Source organism: Eutrigla gurnardus (assembly GCF_963514095.1).
Source record: "Eutrigla gurnardus genome assembly, chromosome: 8".
NCBI classification, from domain to species: domain Eukaryota; kingdom Metazoa; phylum Chordata; class Actinopteri; order Perciformes; family Triglidae; genus Eutrigla; species Eutrigla gurnardus.
Window position 1 is genome coordinate 21,746,586 of NC_139922.1, and position 15,877 is coordinate 21,762,462.

The 15,877-nt window shown below is 42.7% G+C and overlaps 1 protein-coding gene across 4 annotated transcripts; it reads left to right on the top strand.

The window, feature by feature from the left end:
- The first annotated feature begins 965 nt into the window (after nt 1-965).
- nfascb (neurofascin homolog (chicken) b) lies at nt 966-15,242 on the top strand. 4 transcript variants are annotated; one of them, XM_084015625.1, is made up of 27 exons: nt 966-1,136; nt 4,391-4,515; nt 4,592-4,697; nt 4,791-4,981; nt 5,627-5,749; nt 5,873-6,091; nt 6,596-6,707; nt 6,840-7,027; nt 7,101-7,232; nt 7,310-7,453; nt 8,119-8,230; nt 8,334-8,497; nt 8,591-8,738; nt 8,843-8,967; nt 9,050-9,151; nt 9,229-9,426; nt 9,612-9,682; nt 9,774-9,996; nt 10,590-10,705; nt 11,248-11,458; nt 11,571-11,693; nt 11,940-12,113; nt 12,211-12,342; nt 12,426-12,495; nt 12,905-12,916; nt 13,126-13,161; nt 13,243-15,242. In XM_084015625.1, the coding sequence occupies exons 2-27, from the start codon at nt 4,437-4,439 to the stop codon at nt 13,472-13,474; spliced, it is 3,543 nt and encodes a 1,180-aa protein (XP_083871751.1). In that variant the 5' UTR covers nt 966-1,136; nt 4,391-4,436; the 3' UTR covers nt 13,475-15,242. The 4 variants fall into 4 exon arrangements, with proteins under 4 accessions (XP_083871751.1, XP_083871753.1, XP_083871754.1 ...); XM_084015626.1 differs by lacking the exon at nt 966-1,136 and adding an exon at nt 3,440-3,556; XM_084015627.1 differs by lacking the exon at nt 12,905-12,916 and having other exon boundaries at nt 989-1,136.
- The last annotated feature ends 635 nt before the right edge of the window (nt 15,243-15,877 follow it).

Genomic DNA, 15,877 nt, shown 5'->3' on the forward strand with positions numbered 1-15,877 from the left:
ACAAAGAAGCCAGATAGATTATATCATACGATTCTGCTGTTTTGTTCATTTCATTTTATCCATGTACTGTATATGTCAAAGCAACATGACCATGTCAACATGCCTCACTTATAGCAAATTGTTTTAAGGATTTATTGACATAGATGCACAGAACATTCATAGAATAAGCACATTCATGCACTTTATTTAAAAAAATTAAAAAAGCATTGTGTAATGTGAACATGTGATGTAATTATTATTTCAATTATTATTATTAATGTTGCACTTCTCAGTGTTAAACAACATTATTGTGCACTTTGTTATTGTGCTATTGGATATTGTATCAGTTTTGAATAAATTAATATTTATGGAGACTCTTTTGCTTGTCATTAAAATGTTTTTTTCCTGTATTGAGCTCATAAAAACCACCACAATGTTTCCATTAATGCAAAAAATAAAAAAAAAGCTGGTCTCGGCAAATGACGGTCGACGTTATCAATGAGGGAAAATCCATCCAATAACTTGAATGTGACGGGTTAAATGCCCCCCCATGTGTGTGGAAGCTATGCCCTCCCTGTGCACAATAGACTGACTTTGTTCCAGACAGAAACGCTTTGTGTGGGAGAGTGCGCGTTCGTGCCAGCCAGAGTGAAGCTACAAGGTCAGTTACCCGCTCCCCATCTAACACACTGCAAATCAACAGCACACATGAAGAAAAAAATACAGAAAATGACTTGATCTCTGAAGCAAGCTGCAACTGATTGTTGTTAAAGCGAAGCGACGCCTGAACCTAATCCACCAACTAGTGCAAGGCATGTCACTCATGTTTAACTGTATTCTCCCATCACCGTGGCGATGACGTTATAGTTGTGTGAGGATTTCACAATGGATTTATTATAATAGGCCCTGTCTGCCACTGTGCGACCCAGGCTTGGGACAGTTGTCCTGACGGGCCACATGAGCCGCCGCCATCTTGCCTCTCACCTGCTTTAAGCTGATGGAGTGACAAATAACACAAACAGCAGATGCTGCTCACCGTGAAGATGATGATGTGAATCTACTGTGACAGGAAATGAGAAGAAAGTAGGAGTTCGCTCTGCAACAGGGAGGGAAAAGGGACCAAGGAGCAGAGAAAACACTCTAACCTACACTCAAAGGTAGGACCCCTAAACATTCACTGCTTTTTGAATCATAGTTCCCGGATGTAACGCAATGTAACGCGTTGGAGCAGCACAGAGTGTATCGGCGTGTGAAGGAGTGGATGAGTCCTCGCAGCTGACGTTCAAGACGGCTATCAATGGAAGTCAAGGTTTTAATGATGTCATGGTCTGAGTTGAGAAGAGGGATGGGTCTACTGCATCAGCAGATTTGAATGAACACGATTGTTCAGCTCTCATACCTGCCGCTGACTTTATGTGGCAATGGTTCAGTGACAAATGTGATGCGTGTTTGTCTTTATGAACTATGTATCTTACTGTTTAATGTTCGGAGAGTAACCTTAAGTTTATATATTTAGAGAACTTAACATTCACCAGTCTTTGTAATATTTTATTGAACATTGTGGCTCTATGGATGGCAATGTCGGCCTGTTGATTTGTCCGCCACTTCTGTCCAGACTGAAATATCTAACAGCAATTTAATGGATTGCATTTCATGCTTTTCAAATGATCAATCGGACTCCGGTGATCCCCGATAACTAGACTTTCCATGAGATGGATATTAGTGGTTTTGAGTGAAATCTTTTAACAAGTTTCAATTGAACTTCACACATTCATTTTCACACCAGGAGCAACTGTAATAACTTTGATGAACCATTTAGATTCCCTCAAATTCTTTAATTTGATTTTATAACCAAATACTTTCAAAATTGCATTCACATCAGAACCAGCTATATGTTGCATTATAATGTTTTTTTGTTTTTTTCAATGCTCTTAATGTTTAATGTAAAGCACTTTGAATTGCCCTGTTGTTGAAAGGTGCTATACAAATAAAATTGCCTTGCCTTGCCTTTTAGCATGCTACCACTCTAAATCAAAATGGTGACCATGTTAGTACAGTCTCACTGACCAACATTGCATTAGACTCTTACAGGCTCTTGAGAAAAACTTCTGGTCATGTAGTTCCCATTACTTCACCATAAAGTCTCACTCAGGTTTTTGTGAGACAGCAATGTTTTCATGGCACAGTGATGACTTAATAGCAAAGCGTCCTGGGCTTTCTCTCCGGCCCCCCGGGTTAAAGTGACGCCGAAGTGCCAATGAAAGGTGCTCCGAGTCTGAACAGGCAGCTTGTGCGATCGAATGCTCCCCCCCCCCCACACACCATCTGTTTTTACCCGGGGCCTCGGGCACACGTGCCCAAGGAGACCCACCAGCATAGAGACCTTCTTGTCGTCAGCTGGCTCCGTCTGCCCCTCTGCCTCTTCACTGTGCAATCTGGTGCATGGCACTGATCACTGCTCACTGCCAGGCCTGCTTCAGTCCAATGCTTTCCTTTTCTATGTGAGGCTGTCAGGTTGTGTGACTGTCACATTGGGGCTTTTTTCCTTTTTTTCATTATAGAGATCTGAATACAAATCTTAATTCCAAGTTTGATTTCATCTGTAGCTAGAGGAGCCCCGCCTCCACCCAGCTATTGTTTAGCCCAGTCAGGGCTAGTTTGTATATGCAGCCCTGTGTGGATGCCTGTAAGCCTACACGGGTCAGGACTCTTGTCCACAGCCGTGAGATGGCTTTTGTTTCACACAAATACAGCTTCTCCTGCCACTTTGGCACTGTTTCTAGAAAAGCAAAATACTGCCCCCCCCCCTCACCCGTAGGATTTTCTCAGCTGAATGGTAATGACCTTTTCCTCCTCTGAGGATATGTGAATGGCTGAGTGGAGGGAAAAATGTCAGAAAACAGAGGCTAATTAGTCTTATGGAAAATGTGGGACATTTTGAAAAGCTGTGAGAAAGGAGTTTAATCTATTGCACCGGAGTCATGTGACTTGAGATTTGCCACATGTAAAATTCATATGAGAGAAACAAACATTGCTTTCATCCTCCGTTTTCCCGGATATCTCCAGTCAACAATGAAGCCCACATTTTGATGTCATCAAAACCCAACAAGAATGCCAAATATTGTGGCTTTGAGAAGTAAAAAAAAAAAAAAAAAAACGATCAAATGATCCGCCTTTCTGAATAAACTGATAAATCGAAACATTGATTTCATTTCTTGGGCACTTCCGTTTGTCTATTGTGTGAAGCCACATTGTGGCTGCCTTTGATTGAGACGGATTGTTCAGGATCACGAGAGCCTGGTCAGAACAGCGAAGTGACGTGGGCGAGGATTCGGTGGGTGTATGGTGCTCATTCATTATTCATGAGATGGGTGGGCAGAGTGTAAGTGGCAGTGACGGACAGAAACTCTATTAGTGAAGTGAATCAAAGCCTTCTGGGGTTCTTGACCTGATATTTGAAGGACTGAGAAACAAACAAACTTTGAGAGAGAAAAAAAAAAATCATTGGAATTATCGATGCATTGGGGAGACCACAGATGGGGAGGAGAGAGCCCTGATTTGACTTAACGTAAGAGAGGTAGGTACTGACAACTTATTGTTCTGGTCAAACTAACACACATTTACTGTCGGATGTTCTCTGAGCTCATTTTTTATGATAGCTTGAAACACAATTTAATCATCTGTTCTTTTATTTGTACCATGAGAAGAGGAGGATAAAGTATTCAGTCAGATAATGTGTGATCTAAGCAGTGGAGATACCAGTGGTGGGAATAATTAAGTATATGCTCAAGCATTGTACTTAAGTAGCTAAAGTTTTCAGATTAAGAGTTTGCATTAAACACATTGGACACAAATACAGTAGAAGCAGCTGGCTTCATTTAAATCTCTTTTTGACAACCAAAGAGTTAATGACCAATATTTTTACATCACAAATCGGAAAGCAATCCAAAAAAGGAATATATATTTATGTAATCAAACTTTTTGTTCATCTTTTCAAAACCCGTCAGATGTATCTTGTGATTCTTTGGAGGTGACCTGACCTCGACGTTCAGAACCAGTAGACTACAGTAACTCCAGTAACTCCAACTTGAGCTACAACAGTAAAAAGCTGCTTGGACATTATCGCATGAATTCTAATCATCAAATTCTAATTCATATGTAATGAAACAACACTCAGAAGGGCTTTTTTCCTGCAGAACTGAGTTTTTCTACTGCTGATACTATTTATGTTTTAATACTTTTGAAGGATTTTGAATTAGGAACTTTTACTTACTAAAGCTGCATTAAAACAAAATGTGGTATCACTTTTTTTCACCGCTGTGAAATTTTTCCTGCATGTATCTGCATGCCATGAGTGTATTGTCCAGCAATATCTTGTTTGTTTTGTTTTTTTCATTTAAATTGAGAACAGGAGAGCTGTTGAAGAAAAGCGTTTCTTGGTTTCATGCGTTGTAAAGATGGGGACACTGGTCGAACCAGCGCTGCTGCTGCTGCTCTTATATCAGAGTGTTTGGGCTTTGGACATCCCTCTGGAAAGTGAGTTGCATGTCATTTATGATATCCTTTAACAGTATACGTTGCTAATGTATTAAGCTTGTTTCTCCGCCTGCAGTCCGGCAGCCCCCGACCATAATAAAGCAGTCGATGAAGGAGCATATTGTTGACCCCAAAGACACCATGGTCGTCGAGTGTGAAGCCAAAGGAAACCCTCATCCAATGTGAGAGCTGAAGTATCCCAGCCAACACTTTGGTTAACCCTGACCTTATAATAGGCAAGCCTCCTCACTGTGTGTTCCCTTTTTGTAATGAAGTTTCTCGTGGAGGCGTAACGGGAAGTATTTCAACGTGGCACGTGACGCTCAGGCATCGATGCGAAGGCGCTCAGGGACGCTGGACATCTACGCCTGGAACGATCCAGAGCAGTACGAGGCCGAGTATCAGTGCATCGCTTCCAACGAGTACGGATCCGCATACTCCAACAAGATCAGACTACGACTGTACAGTAAGATCTGTATTGGGACTATTACAGACCTTGACAGTGACATGGACATTACTGCAGTTTACACACTTTGTCAATCAAACAGTCAACTTTCTAAGCAGAATCAATATTACATTAGCTTCACATATACACACATGCAAACAACACCCAGTATCACCCAGCCTTTTGGGGGCCCTAAGCAGAATTTGATTTGGGACCCCCCTCCCACCACCATGGTGTCACCTGTGCTTGAAGATTATTGACACAAACGTCACACTATAATGTTGAATTAAAAATTGTATTAATAAAACGACAGATTATGAACTACTGTCCCCCTGGGCACGGATGTATAAAGACTCTACCTCCCACCCTATTTGTGCAAAAGTGGGTGCAAATGTGGGAGGGGGGTCTGGGGGTCATCCCCCATAAAATTCTGAATTTGGTGGATGTGATTTCTTGTTTTCGGGTGCATTTTGGGGATGGGCAGCTGGTGAATGGCAATACCTAAATTTGTTTAGATTCATAGCCTAAAAATCTCCACACGTGATTGGGGCCCCAAGCAGCCCCTTAGTTTGCTTATGCCTCCAGCCGGCCCTGTTATCACCAGATCTGCTCTTCAAGATTTTATAATAATATATATGAGACGTGTATACCTCTGTGTTTGAGCAGGAGCTCCCGTTTGGCCCAGGGAGGTTCTGGAGCCCGTGGTGGTCAGCGCTGGCTTGCCTCTGGCCCTGTCCTGCGACCAGCCAGCAGGCCCGCCCAAACCGGAAACCTACTGGATGACCAGCTGTAAGTGTCTCTCTAGAGTTACGTCCCTCAATGTTTGAATCCATGAGCCTCAACAAGGAGACAATCACGACAAGCTTTCAAGAACTCTAGAAATGTTTTAGTGATTTCAATGTGTCATCTCAGGCTCCTACGCGAGACCTTTCAACTGGCCCATTCAGACGGCTTTCCCCACCATGCAGCCTGTGCGGCAGGACCGCAGGGTATCCATGGGAGTAAACGGAGACCTGTACTTCTCTAACGTTCTGTTCAATGACTCGGCTGCTGATTTCTGCTGTAATGCCCGCTTCCCCTACAAGAATGTCATCCAGCAGAAGATGCCCGTGGTTGTTAAGGTGCTCACGAGTGAGTATGGTCGTGTTCACAGTGGTTCAAATCTACTTTTTTTTAAGACACATTTTTAGCTGTTTACACTTAATTAGAATACAATTTTACAACATTATTCTGAAATGGTCATTCTGCATAATGACTACTTTTACTTTAACACATTTGAAGGAGGATCTTTACTTTGAACAGAATATTTCTTTGGCCTCTTATGGCTCAGGTGAATCCGTTTCTATACTTACTCTCCACTAAAAGTGGAAAAACTTTCTCTGACCAACCCATACACCCATAACAATAATTTCCTATTAACGCCCTGGGCTTTTGTGATTATTATACCTATAAACTGGACCATTTTGTTTGATTTCGGACCTAAAAAGACTCCTTGTTTGCTCCCATTAAACTCACTAATTGTGGTGAGTGTGTGCTGTGCTTCACCTTTACCCTCTTACCTTGTTTCATGGTGAGGCAGGGGTTTGTGAATGTGTGCGACCTGACCGGTGTCTCCCGGCTTGTCTCCCCTGTCAGCTCGTACAGTGGCCGAGGCTGCCCCCACCTGGCTGTCTCCCACAGGCTCCTCCAGCTCCATACTGGTCCTGCAAGGGGAAGAACTGCTACTGGAGTGTATCGCTGCAGGAGTGTAAGTCTCAACTCACGAGATATAGTGTAACTGTCGGCCTCTAAAAAGCCACGCTGTCTGTATTTTCTCCATAATTTTGACTTTGATTTCATGAGAGTCGTCCTGTGTAAAGCCTTGTTTATCATCATCAAGGCCAACTCCTCATATTACATGGACCAAGAATGGTGACGAGCTGGTGGCGTCGCAACGCATGAAGGTAAAGAATTTCAACAAGATGATTCAAATCCCGAAGGCGTCGTTTGATGACGTGGGCGAATACTGTTGCACCGCTACCAATAAGATCGGATACATTGAGCATACAATAACCGTCAGGGTCAAAGGTGAGAGTCACATTCAGAAAACATGTCGTCATGTCTCACAGTTTAAATTAAACTAAAATACTGCATTTATCAGCGGCTCCTTTCTGGCTGGAGAAACCCAGGGATCTGGTCTTGGCCCCGGAGGAGAATGGACGCCTGGTGTGTCGATCTGACGGGGCGCCTCGTCCCACGATCAGCTGGTTCATCAACGGGGAACCAATTGAAGGTACGTTTTTAGAGATCATGCCTACTAGCTGTAAAAGTAAATCCAAATGACTTTGTCTGTTTGTTTTTGTCCTCCAGCTGCTACACCGCAGCCTAACAGACAGGTATCAGGAGACACGCTGACTCTACACAGTGTGACCGCCGCAAACACCGCCGTCTACCAGTGCAACGCTTCCAATCAGTACGGGTACTTAATGGCCAACGCTTTCGTCAACGTGCTGCGTAAGTCTTTCATGTCATTTACGGTGAAAAACTTCCTTTTTTTTCAGCATTGAGACTTAAAAAAGCAAGTCTATAAAAGTGCGTTTTAAGGAGTGATTGAAAAGAGGTCACTAATTCAGCAAGGCGGGGCCCTGGTGGAGAGGTGGTCCTGGTGGAGGAGGCCCTGGTGGAGAAGGCCCTGGTGGAGGAGGGGCCCTGGTGGAGGAGGGGCCCTGGTGGAGGAGGGGTCCTGGTGGAGGAGGCCCTGGTGGAGAAGGCCCTGGTGGAGGAGGGGCCCTGGTGTAGGAGGGGTCCTGGTGGAGGAGGCCCTGGTGGAGAAAGGGCCCTGGTGGAGGAGGGGTCCTGGTGGAGAAGGACCTGGTGGAGAAGGCATGATCACCTCTGGTTTTGAACCTCGACACCTCGATGTAATCATGTAAATTAAATACACCATGCAGTAGCTAATACATGCTTTATTTCTAAATTAGACAATTTTAGGTTTTCAAAATATGCGTGTGGGTTAATCAGAAGTAGTTCAATTCAAATCAGTGCACTTTCAATGAATGTTAAGAGCGCAGACAACTCAGGGAAGAAGAAATCATGGAAGTCTCTTGCAATATATTGACCGTTGTGTGTGCAAAAATTACAATTATACGTGTTGTTCTTAATGATCAATGCTTCTCCAGATGCAACGCCACGTGTTCTCGGTCCCAGGAATGAACTCGTCAAGGTGATAGAGGGCAGTCGTACCCTCTTAGACTGTCGCTACTTTGGTTCCCCGGTGCCTGAACTGCGATGGTGAGAACCTGCTGTTTAACACTGCAATGCATGAGTGTGTTCAGACATCGGCTTAGCGTGTGCGTGTGTGTGTGTGTGTGTGTGTGTGTGTCCACTCACACAGGTCCAAATATGGGCAGGGGAATCTTGAAGGAAATCGTTTTAAGACCCACAATAATGGGACTCTGGAGATCAACCGCATACGGATAGAGGACCAGGGAACCTACCTCTGTATAGTCAGCAACATCGCGGGAAGAGACGAGAATCAAGTCCGAATAGAGGTCAAAGGTGAGGGGTCACACTGCATCATCCTCAACACATTTCACTTGATAATCTTTTTTTACTGTGTGATCTGTCATGTTTTCATTTTTTTTCTCTCAGAGCCCACTTTAATAGTCACAAGACCACAGAGTATGAAAGTCATCCGTGGAACCGATGTGCGCTTTGAGTGTGGTGTAAAAACAGACGTCACCACCCCCGTCACAACCACCTGGATGAAAGGCAAAAAGCATGTCACGCTTGGCTGGAGGTGTGAGCTTGTAACGAATAAATACACACTCGCTTTGAAAACGTCATTTTTGTTTTGGCGTGAGGCAACGAGCGTCTTGATCTCTTCCTCGCTCGTATCCACAGGATCTCTCTGGATGAATCCAATCTGGTCATCGTTAATGTAAACAGAGGCGATGAGGGCAATTACACCTGTGTCATCAAGAGTGAACTGGACCAGAAGTCTGCCTCAGCACGCCTATTGGTGATGGGTAGGACGCGATTAAAATACGTCAGCATCAACCAATACCACGTGTTTGGCCTTTTAATGTGTTTGTGTGTGTTTGTGTGTAGACCGTCCAGAACCCCCCACTATGTTGGAGTTGTCAGATCCGTATGAACGCAGTGTGAGACTCAGTTGGGTACCCGGAGACAGCAATCACAACCCTATAACAGGTAAGAGACATATTATTTTATTGTTATTATTGGTGTATTTATCACAATATATATATATATATATTGCTGTCTTACAGAGTACTTGGTGCAGTACGATGATGACGACTGGTTGCCTGGGAAGTGGAGAAATCTCTCAACGTACCCGGGGAACCTCAACTCTGTCATTCTGCATCTCACGCCTTTCACCTACTACGAGTTTCGGGTCAACGCAATCAATGAAATCGGAATGAGTCGCCCTAGTCGTCCATCTAAGCGCTTCCAGAGCAGCGGTGCACGTGGGTTTGATGCTCCTGTAATACATATTTGGCATACACATTTGTGCAGTACATTTTTAGGGAACAGTTTCACCAATTTTTGTCTTGCCAAGAGACGTTGGATGCTACTCTCATATTTCCCCAAATATTGAACTCTTCCTTGAAAGCTAAGCTAATCTTACCACGACCTTGGTTTTCCTGCACAGCCCCAGATATCATCCCAAAGAACCTAAAGGGGGTGGGCACATGGAGGAATAACATGGAGATCAGCTGGGAGGTAAGGAACCAAAAACTTTAACCCTGTCACCTTTATCTTGACTTTTGAAGATTTTAACTTGAACCACAATGAAATCAAACTGTGCTTCCAGCCTCTGACGTACAGAGAGTGGAACGGGCCCCACCTGAAGTATCTGGTTTGGTGGAGGAGGAGAGATTCCAGAGAGGAGTGGAAGAACGCAACCACTAAATGGCTGAAATACTACATCTACGACGCCGATACCTTCACGCCATACGAGTTAAAAGTCCAGGCTGTCAATGACTTCGGGCTGGGTCCAGAGAGTCAAGTTGTCATTGGTTACTCTGGGGAAGACCGTGAGTATCCTATGCATTATGCGGATGAGTAAAAGAGGCCTAACCTGACCTAACCTAACCTGTCTTTTGCATTGAGCCACATTGATTTATTTTTCCCTTTGAGGTTCAAGTGGCACCCTTTTAATGACATCAATTGCGTGCTTTTCTCTTACAATAGTTAAGTGGCACCCAGCAGTTTATCTCAATTAATATTTGCCCAACGGTAGTGGATGGCAATGATCCTTTGTTACTGGTTGTTATAGGATGGAAACTTCTCCAAAATTATATCTTATTTTCTAATGCAATTAACCTATTAGTATTGTCTCATTTTCTATAAAGGGATAGAAAACAATACATCTTTAAAAGTTATTCATAGCTCATATAGGTCAAAGGATATGAGTCACAACATTTTCATAAACATCAAACAATGACTGACCAGTTCTGATTTCTAATTCGTTACTCCTCTACGAATCTTTATCCACAGGGAATCATGAATGGTTTCTCTCTGATCCCACCTCTTGGTTCATTTAGTTTAGTTTAGTTTTCACCTTTTTTGTGTTGCTCCTCTCATCACCTCCCTTTGTGCTCACTGATGAGATCTCTGTCTCCCTCAGGTCCTTTGACGGCTCCTCTGAACCTGAGAGTGTCTGACATCGAGAGCACCCAGGTGACTTTGCACTGGGACTCGGTGACGCGCGGCTCTATGATGGGAGACCTGAAAGAATACAAGGTGTGTCTATTGTGAATTAATATGGGATGACGGACTTGATAGACAGAAACTGAGAACATGCTGTACTTTATGGGAGAGTCCAGTGGTGACGGTGGATACTAATGAGTTTTACAAGATGTATTACCATCAAAGTTTCCATTACTATTTGTCTTCATAATTAGTACATTATGGTCATACCGGTATATTTAGACTTTTTATTTCAAAGCTTTTACTTGCAATATTGACTTGATATTTAGTGGAATATCATAGTTTGCACTTCATATTTCCCTAACAGTTACTGCTTGTTTATTCATATTAGTTTTCTTAAGACAATAATTGGGTTGGTTATCAATCTGCCTCCCCATATTTCCGTTTCTTTTTTTTTTTACTGTGTATAAACAATATATTGTGTCTCGTTTTAAGGAGATTGTTACCAGTTTTTGATGCGATAATTGTCTCAGGTATTTGAGACGTTCCTCTTTTGACTTTACTATTGAGATATAACAAACCAGTATAAGCACGTATGATTACCTGACAGCTTTTCCTTGCATCTCATCTCTCAGGTCTACTACTGGAGGGACAGCAGCCAGCTGAGGTGGCTGAGGGTCAATCGAGCGATGAAGTCTAAAGCATTTCCTGACAATGACCCGGAGCCGTCTGGGGTCCTCACCGGACTCATCCCCTATAGCAACTACAAGTTGTATATAGTGGTGGCAAACAATCGATATGAAGGGCCGCCCAGTAATAATATACAATTCTCAACACCTGAGGGAGGTAAGAAAAGTCATGTATTCACCGTCCAAGGAACAAGAGAACACCTGTGTCCTCTTTAAATCACATGAATGTTTGTTTCCAAAGCACGTGTGTTTTTCTTCTTCGTCTGTAGTGCCATCTGTTCCCATGTCTTTCAGGATCCAACAGCGACACCTGGACAGCATTTATGTCGACTGGGATCTTCCAGCGGAACCCAACGGTGTCATTACCGGATATTCCCTCAAGTACCAGACAGGTACGCCAAACCAAACATCTGAAACACTGTCGAATACTCAGCAAGGCTTCAATAATAGAGAAGAAGCACATAATAGCACACTTAAATGTGCACTCAAACACCAAAAACACCACTGGAGTATGCTCTCCAGAGTGTGATGAACACTTGTGTGGGCACTCTCCGAGCAGGGGAGCTCCTCGGTAGCTCGGCGGTGTGCAATGGGCCGGCATCAAGGGTCCTCCTGACACGATGGCGTTCTCTCCGCAGTGAACGCCACCAGGGGAGAGGAGCTGCGGATCGAGGAGTTCACCCCGAATGTAACAAGTTTCTCGGTGCGGCGATACGACCGCTACACCCGTTACAGGTTCTCTGTGGCTGCACGGACTCGGATCGGGTTAGGGGAATGGCATACGGAGGAGTCGCCCCACTACACCACTGAAAGTACATTTTTCCTAATACTTCATGCATTCAAGACATTTGGTGGCGTACCAAAGGGCCGAGTGGAAGGTGACTCTGTCATCCTGGTGTGTTTTCTCAGCGTATGCTCAGGACCAGGTGGACATCACCACTCAGGGCTGGTTCATCGGGATCATGTGCGCGGTGGCTCTCATCGTCCTCATCCTGCTCATCGTCTGCTTCATCAAGAGGAGCCGAGGGGGGAAATACCCAGGTGCAGTGGCAATTCCTTATATCGTGTGACGTCCAATGGCAACAGACTGTATCTCTTATTAGTGCAGCTTGTTTTCATTTCAGTACGGGACAAAAAAGATATTTCATTGGAGCCAGTGGATGACAAAGATCAGGAGGGATCATTCGACTACAGGTTTGTATTACAGCGGATTTAATTTTGACTTTGGCACATCTTATTGTTATCAGTCTCTGTTAAACTGTTTCGGTTTCCAACGTGTATTAGGCACGTATTATTATTTATATACTAACACTGTACGGCTGTGTGTTTACATCCGTTTGCTCTGTACCTGTGCATTAGTTTGGTGATTTAGATTTTGGTAATCATTTCACTGTAACTGTGTGTGACTTGACGTGAATTGGACTTTTTGCAAATACTGCACAGGTACAAATCAAATGAGTTTTTTAAGGCCTTATTTATGATAACTCTTGGATCATATTTGCATTATTTTCTGTTTTTTCTTTTCTATTCACTCTACTTTTCTATCTAAACCTTTATTCCCACCAAACCTCCACCCTGTTCTTTTCTCATTGAACCACTCAAGGTCTCTTGAAAGGTATGAAAAGCCTAAATATTGACATTTTCACACTATTGAAATTCAAACTGCAACCCCTGTATGAGTCATTATTTATTATTTGAAGCTATAAATGGTTTAGTCATAACACAATATTGCAGTTATAAACCATTTTACAAATGATTGATGAAATGTGATAAAATCATCTATCCTTTCATACAAGTAATGATCTAATACATATCATATTTTAGGATAGCACGTATCTCCACTCTGCCGTACCCCCGACGGTACGTACATGAACATTTTAAACGTATTATTATTTTAAACGTTGTATCCTCCGAGATGACATGTTTTGCACTATTTTGTAGCGAGGAGGAAAGGGGTCTTCAAAGAGGCCAGCCGTCTATGGAGGCAATTATGAAGCGCTCAGACAGCGACGACAGTCTGGAGGACTACGGCGAAGGAGGCGAGATACCGTTCAACGAGGACGGCTCGTTCATTGGCCAGTACACAGGAACCAGGAGAGACGTCAGGGAGTTGGACTTTGGTGGGAATCTGGAGATCCATTCTCCAATGAATACCATCTATTCCCTGGCATAAAACTCCAAATTCAAAACTGCCTTCCTATCTCTCATGTGACTTTGCCATGCTTGCACCCTCCACCTTGAATTGAGAAATTGGGGTTCGTCTGCAGGAGGGGACAGCTGGAGCCCGAGGTCCTGTAACCGTCTATGTCCATGCAGCCGGAGCAACATTCGTGCATTTAAAGAAGAAAGCGATGGAATAGTTGGGACAGTGCAGGAGATGAGGCGCTTATTCATCTGATGAAAAGCAAGCTTTACCTTTTTGTGTTTCTTATTGCATTTCCTGTAAATAAAAAAAGCGCTGTGTGTTTGTGCAGTTCAATCCTGTTAATAGAGAGACACTGGCTGCACATTAGAGGAGAACGAAGTGGATCAGTTTATCATGTTGATAAAAAGCAGTTGCAAGTTTACTACTATTATTACATATTTTTCATTTCGGCTAATTTCAATAACAAGATTTGTGTTCTTTTTGCGCGTTGGCTTTTTAAAATACCATACTTTCACGATCAAAGGAGCCGTGGTGTACTCCCTCAACTTAGATTGCGTACTCTTTGATTTATGCACTGGTGTTTATGGTGCAACGTGAGAGTATAAAAGTGTTTCGATGATAGATGGATAATAAAATATATCCAGAGACTAATGATTCATCTGTTGATTTGCAAATTGCGCTCTGCTGGGAGACAAGAGGTCAAACTATTTGGGGAATCAGCAAGCAGCCATAAACCAGCTGTAAAATCAGGCTCTTTTTTCTCCATGAACTTGCCTTAACTGTATGTCCATTTCTCTCACCATGGAGATGGATAGAAATCAATAATCTTGATGTAACCGTTTTAGTTTATTTCACCCCTAATGCTGTCTGTATATTACCACGATTATGTCTTAAATGTAAATAAAGTGGAAATATTTATTTCTAGCATGTTTGATGTGACTATGGATGTTTTCAAAGGGTGATTCTTTACAAGTAATTCCTAGAATTGGTTTGATTGTGCAGGTATGTGTTTAAACCATCAGTACACTTGATACAATGTGTTTTGATCACAGAACACCCGTGTGTGAGATCAATACCGCTGAAGACAACTAGTCTGGCTCTGTGTCTAAGAATGACAATGCACTGTTTTACATGGGGTTACAGGGTCTGGACTATTTCTTAATCAAGACTAGATGCATCAATCTTCCCACCTAAGTCATATCCTCCATAAATGCTGCAGCATCAGTTGGTCAGCATATAGCTAAACTTATTGAACTCTGGCCTTTTTTGCTGCCACGCGAGATAACGCGTAGTTACATCATCAAAGGGTCATACAGTTTAATGGAAAAGGACATCTTATCTAATGTGTTCTCTTATGTTTATCAGGCGTCTGATATGATACTGTAATCCCTGATATTGAGTTTGTATTACCCCTCTGACTACAGAAGTGATTAACCAAATCATAAAGTAGAGATTTATATACAAGGCTTTCCCTCTGTTGTGTTTAATGCAAAGTCAAGGTGATCAAGGAAGGCCAAGAGCTAATAACACTATTCAAAACCAAAACTTGCAACAACAACAACAACAACAACAACAACAACAACAACAACAACTGCGTTTTATCTCATGCTCTAACTAGAATTAATTGTATTCATGAAACTGAAACTGAAAGTCTGTCTTAAGAAAGATGTAAAAGTGATACATTTCACATCTTTCTAATGAAATTGCCAAAAATGTTCTGGTTCCAGCTTTTCAAATGTGAGCATTTGTTGCTTTTCTTTGTCGTACATGGAATTAAATGTAATATTTTTTGGTCTGTTGGCATTGTTTCAAAAGTTGTTTGACAGTTAATGGATGAATTGAGCATTTAATAGAAATGAATAGAAATTAATCTGCATATTAATTTTTAGTTGTAGCTCTATTTGAAGATTTAGGGGGATGAAAAGAGCCCAGGACCACAAAGACAATTGTAAAAAGAAGCTAAAGGCTGCTTTGATTCTGGTACCATGGAAACCATATCATCATATAAAATACATGGTTATTAAGATCATCTATCTGTGTGACTTGGCCAGCTCTCCTGATCTGAGGCAACATAACCTCACCTCATGTGCTCTGATGCAGATGTATCTGACCATAAACACAGATATCATCTTCATGTCATCTTCAGCCGCACTGTAGTGTAATATGACCCATCCATTTCACCGCCTCTCCTGAAGCATCCATTGTCCCTCGCTGTCATGCAGCCTTTGGCCTTGTCTTATCATGTCTATAAATTGGAGTCCCGGGTGGATCATGAGCACATCCAGTCAATCACCTGAGAACAGGTAAGCCATCAGTGCAAAGAGGTTTCAGTGGTCTACATTCCAGAGGAAGACATTTCATTTTGTTTCATTATGTGCAGCATTATATTTTTGTCCAGCGTTTGTATGGCAAACTGTTACAAAAACTATA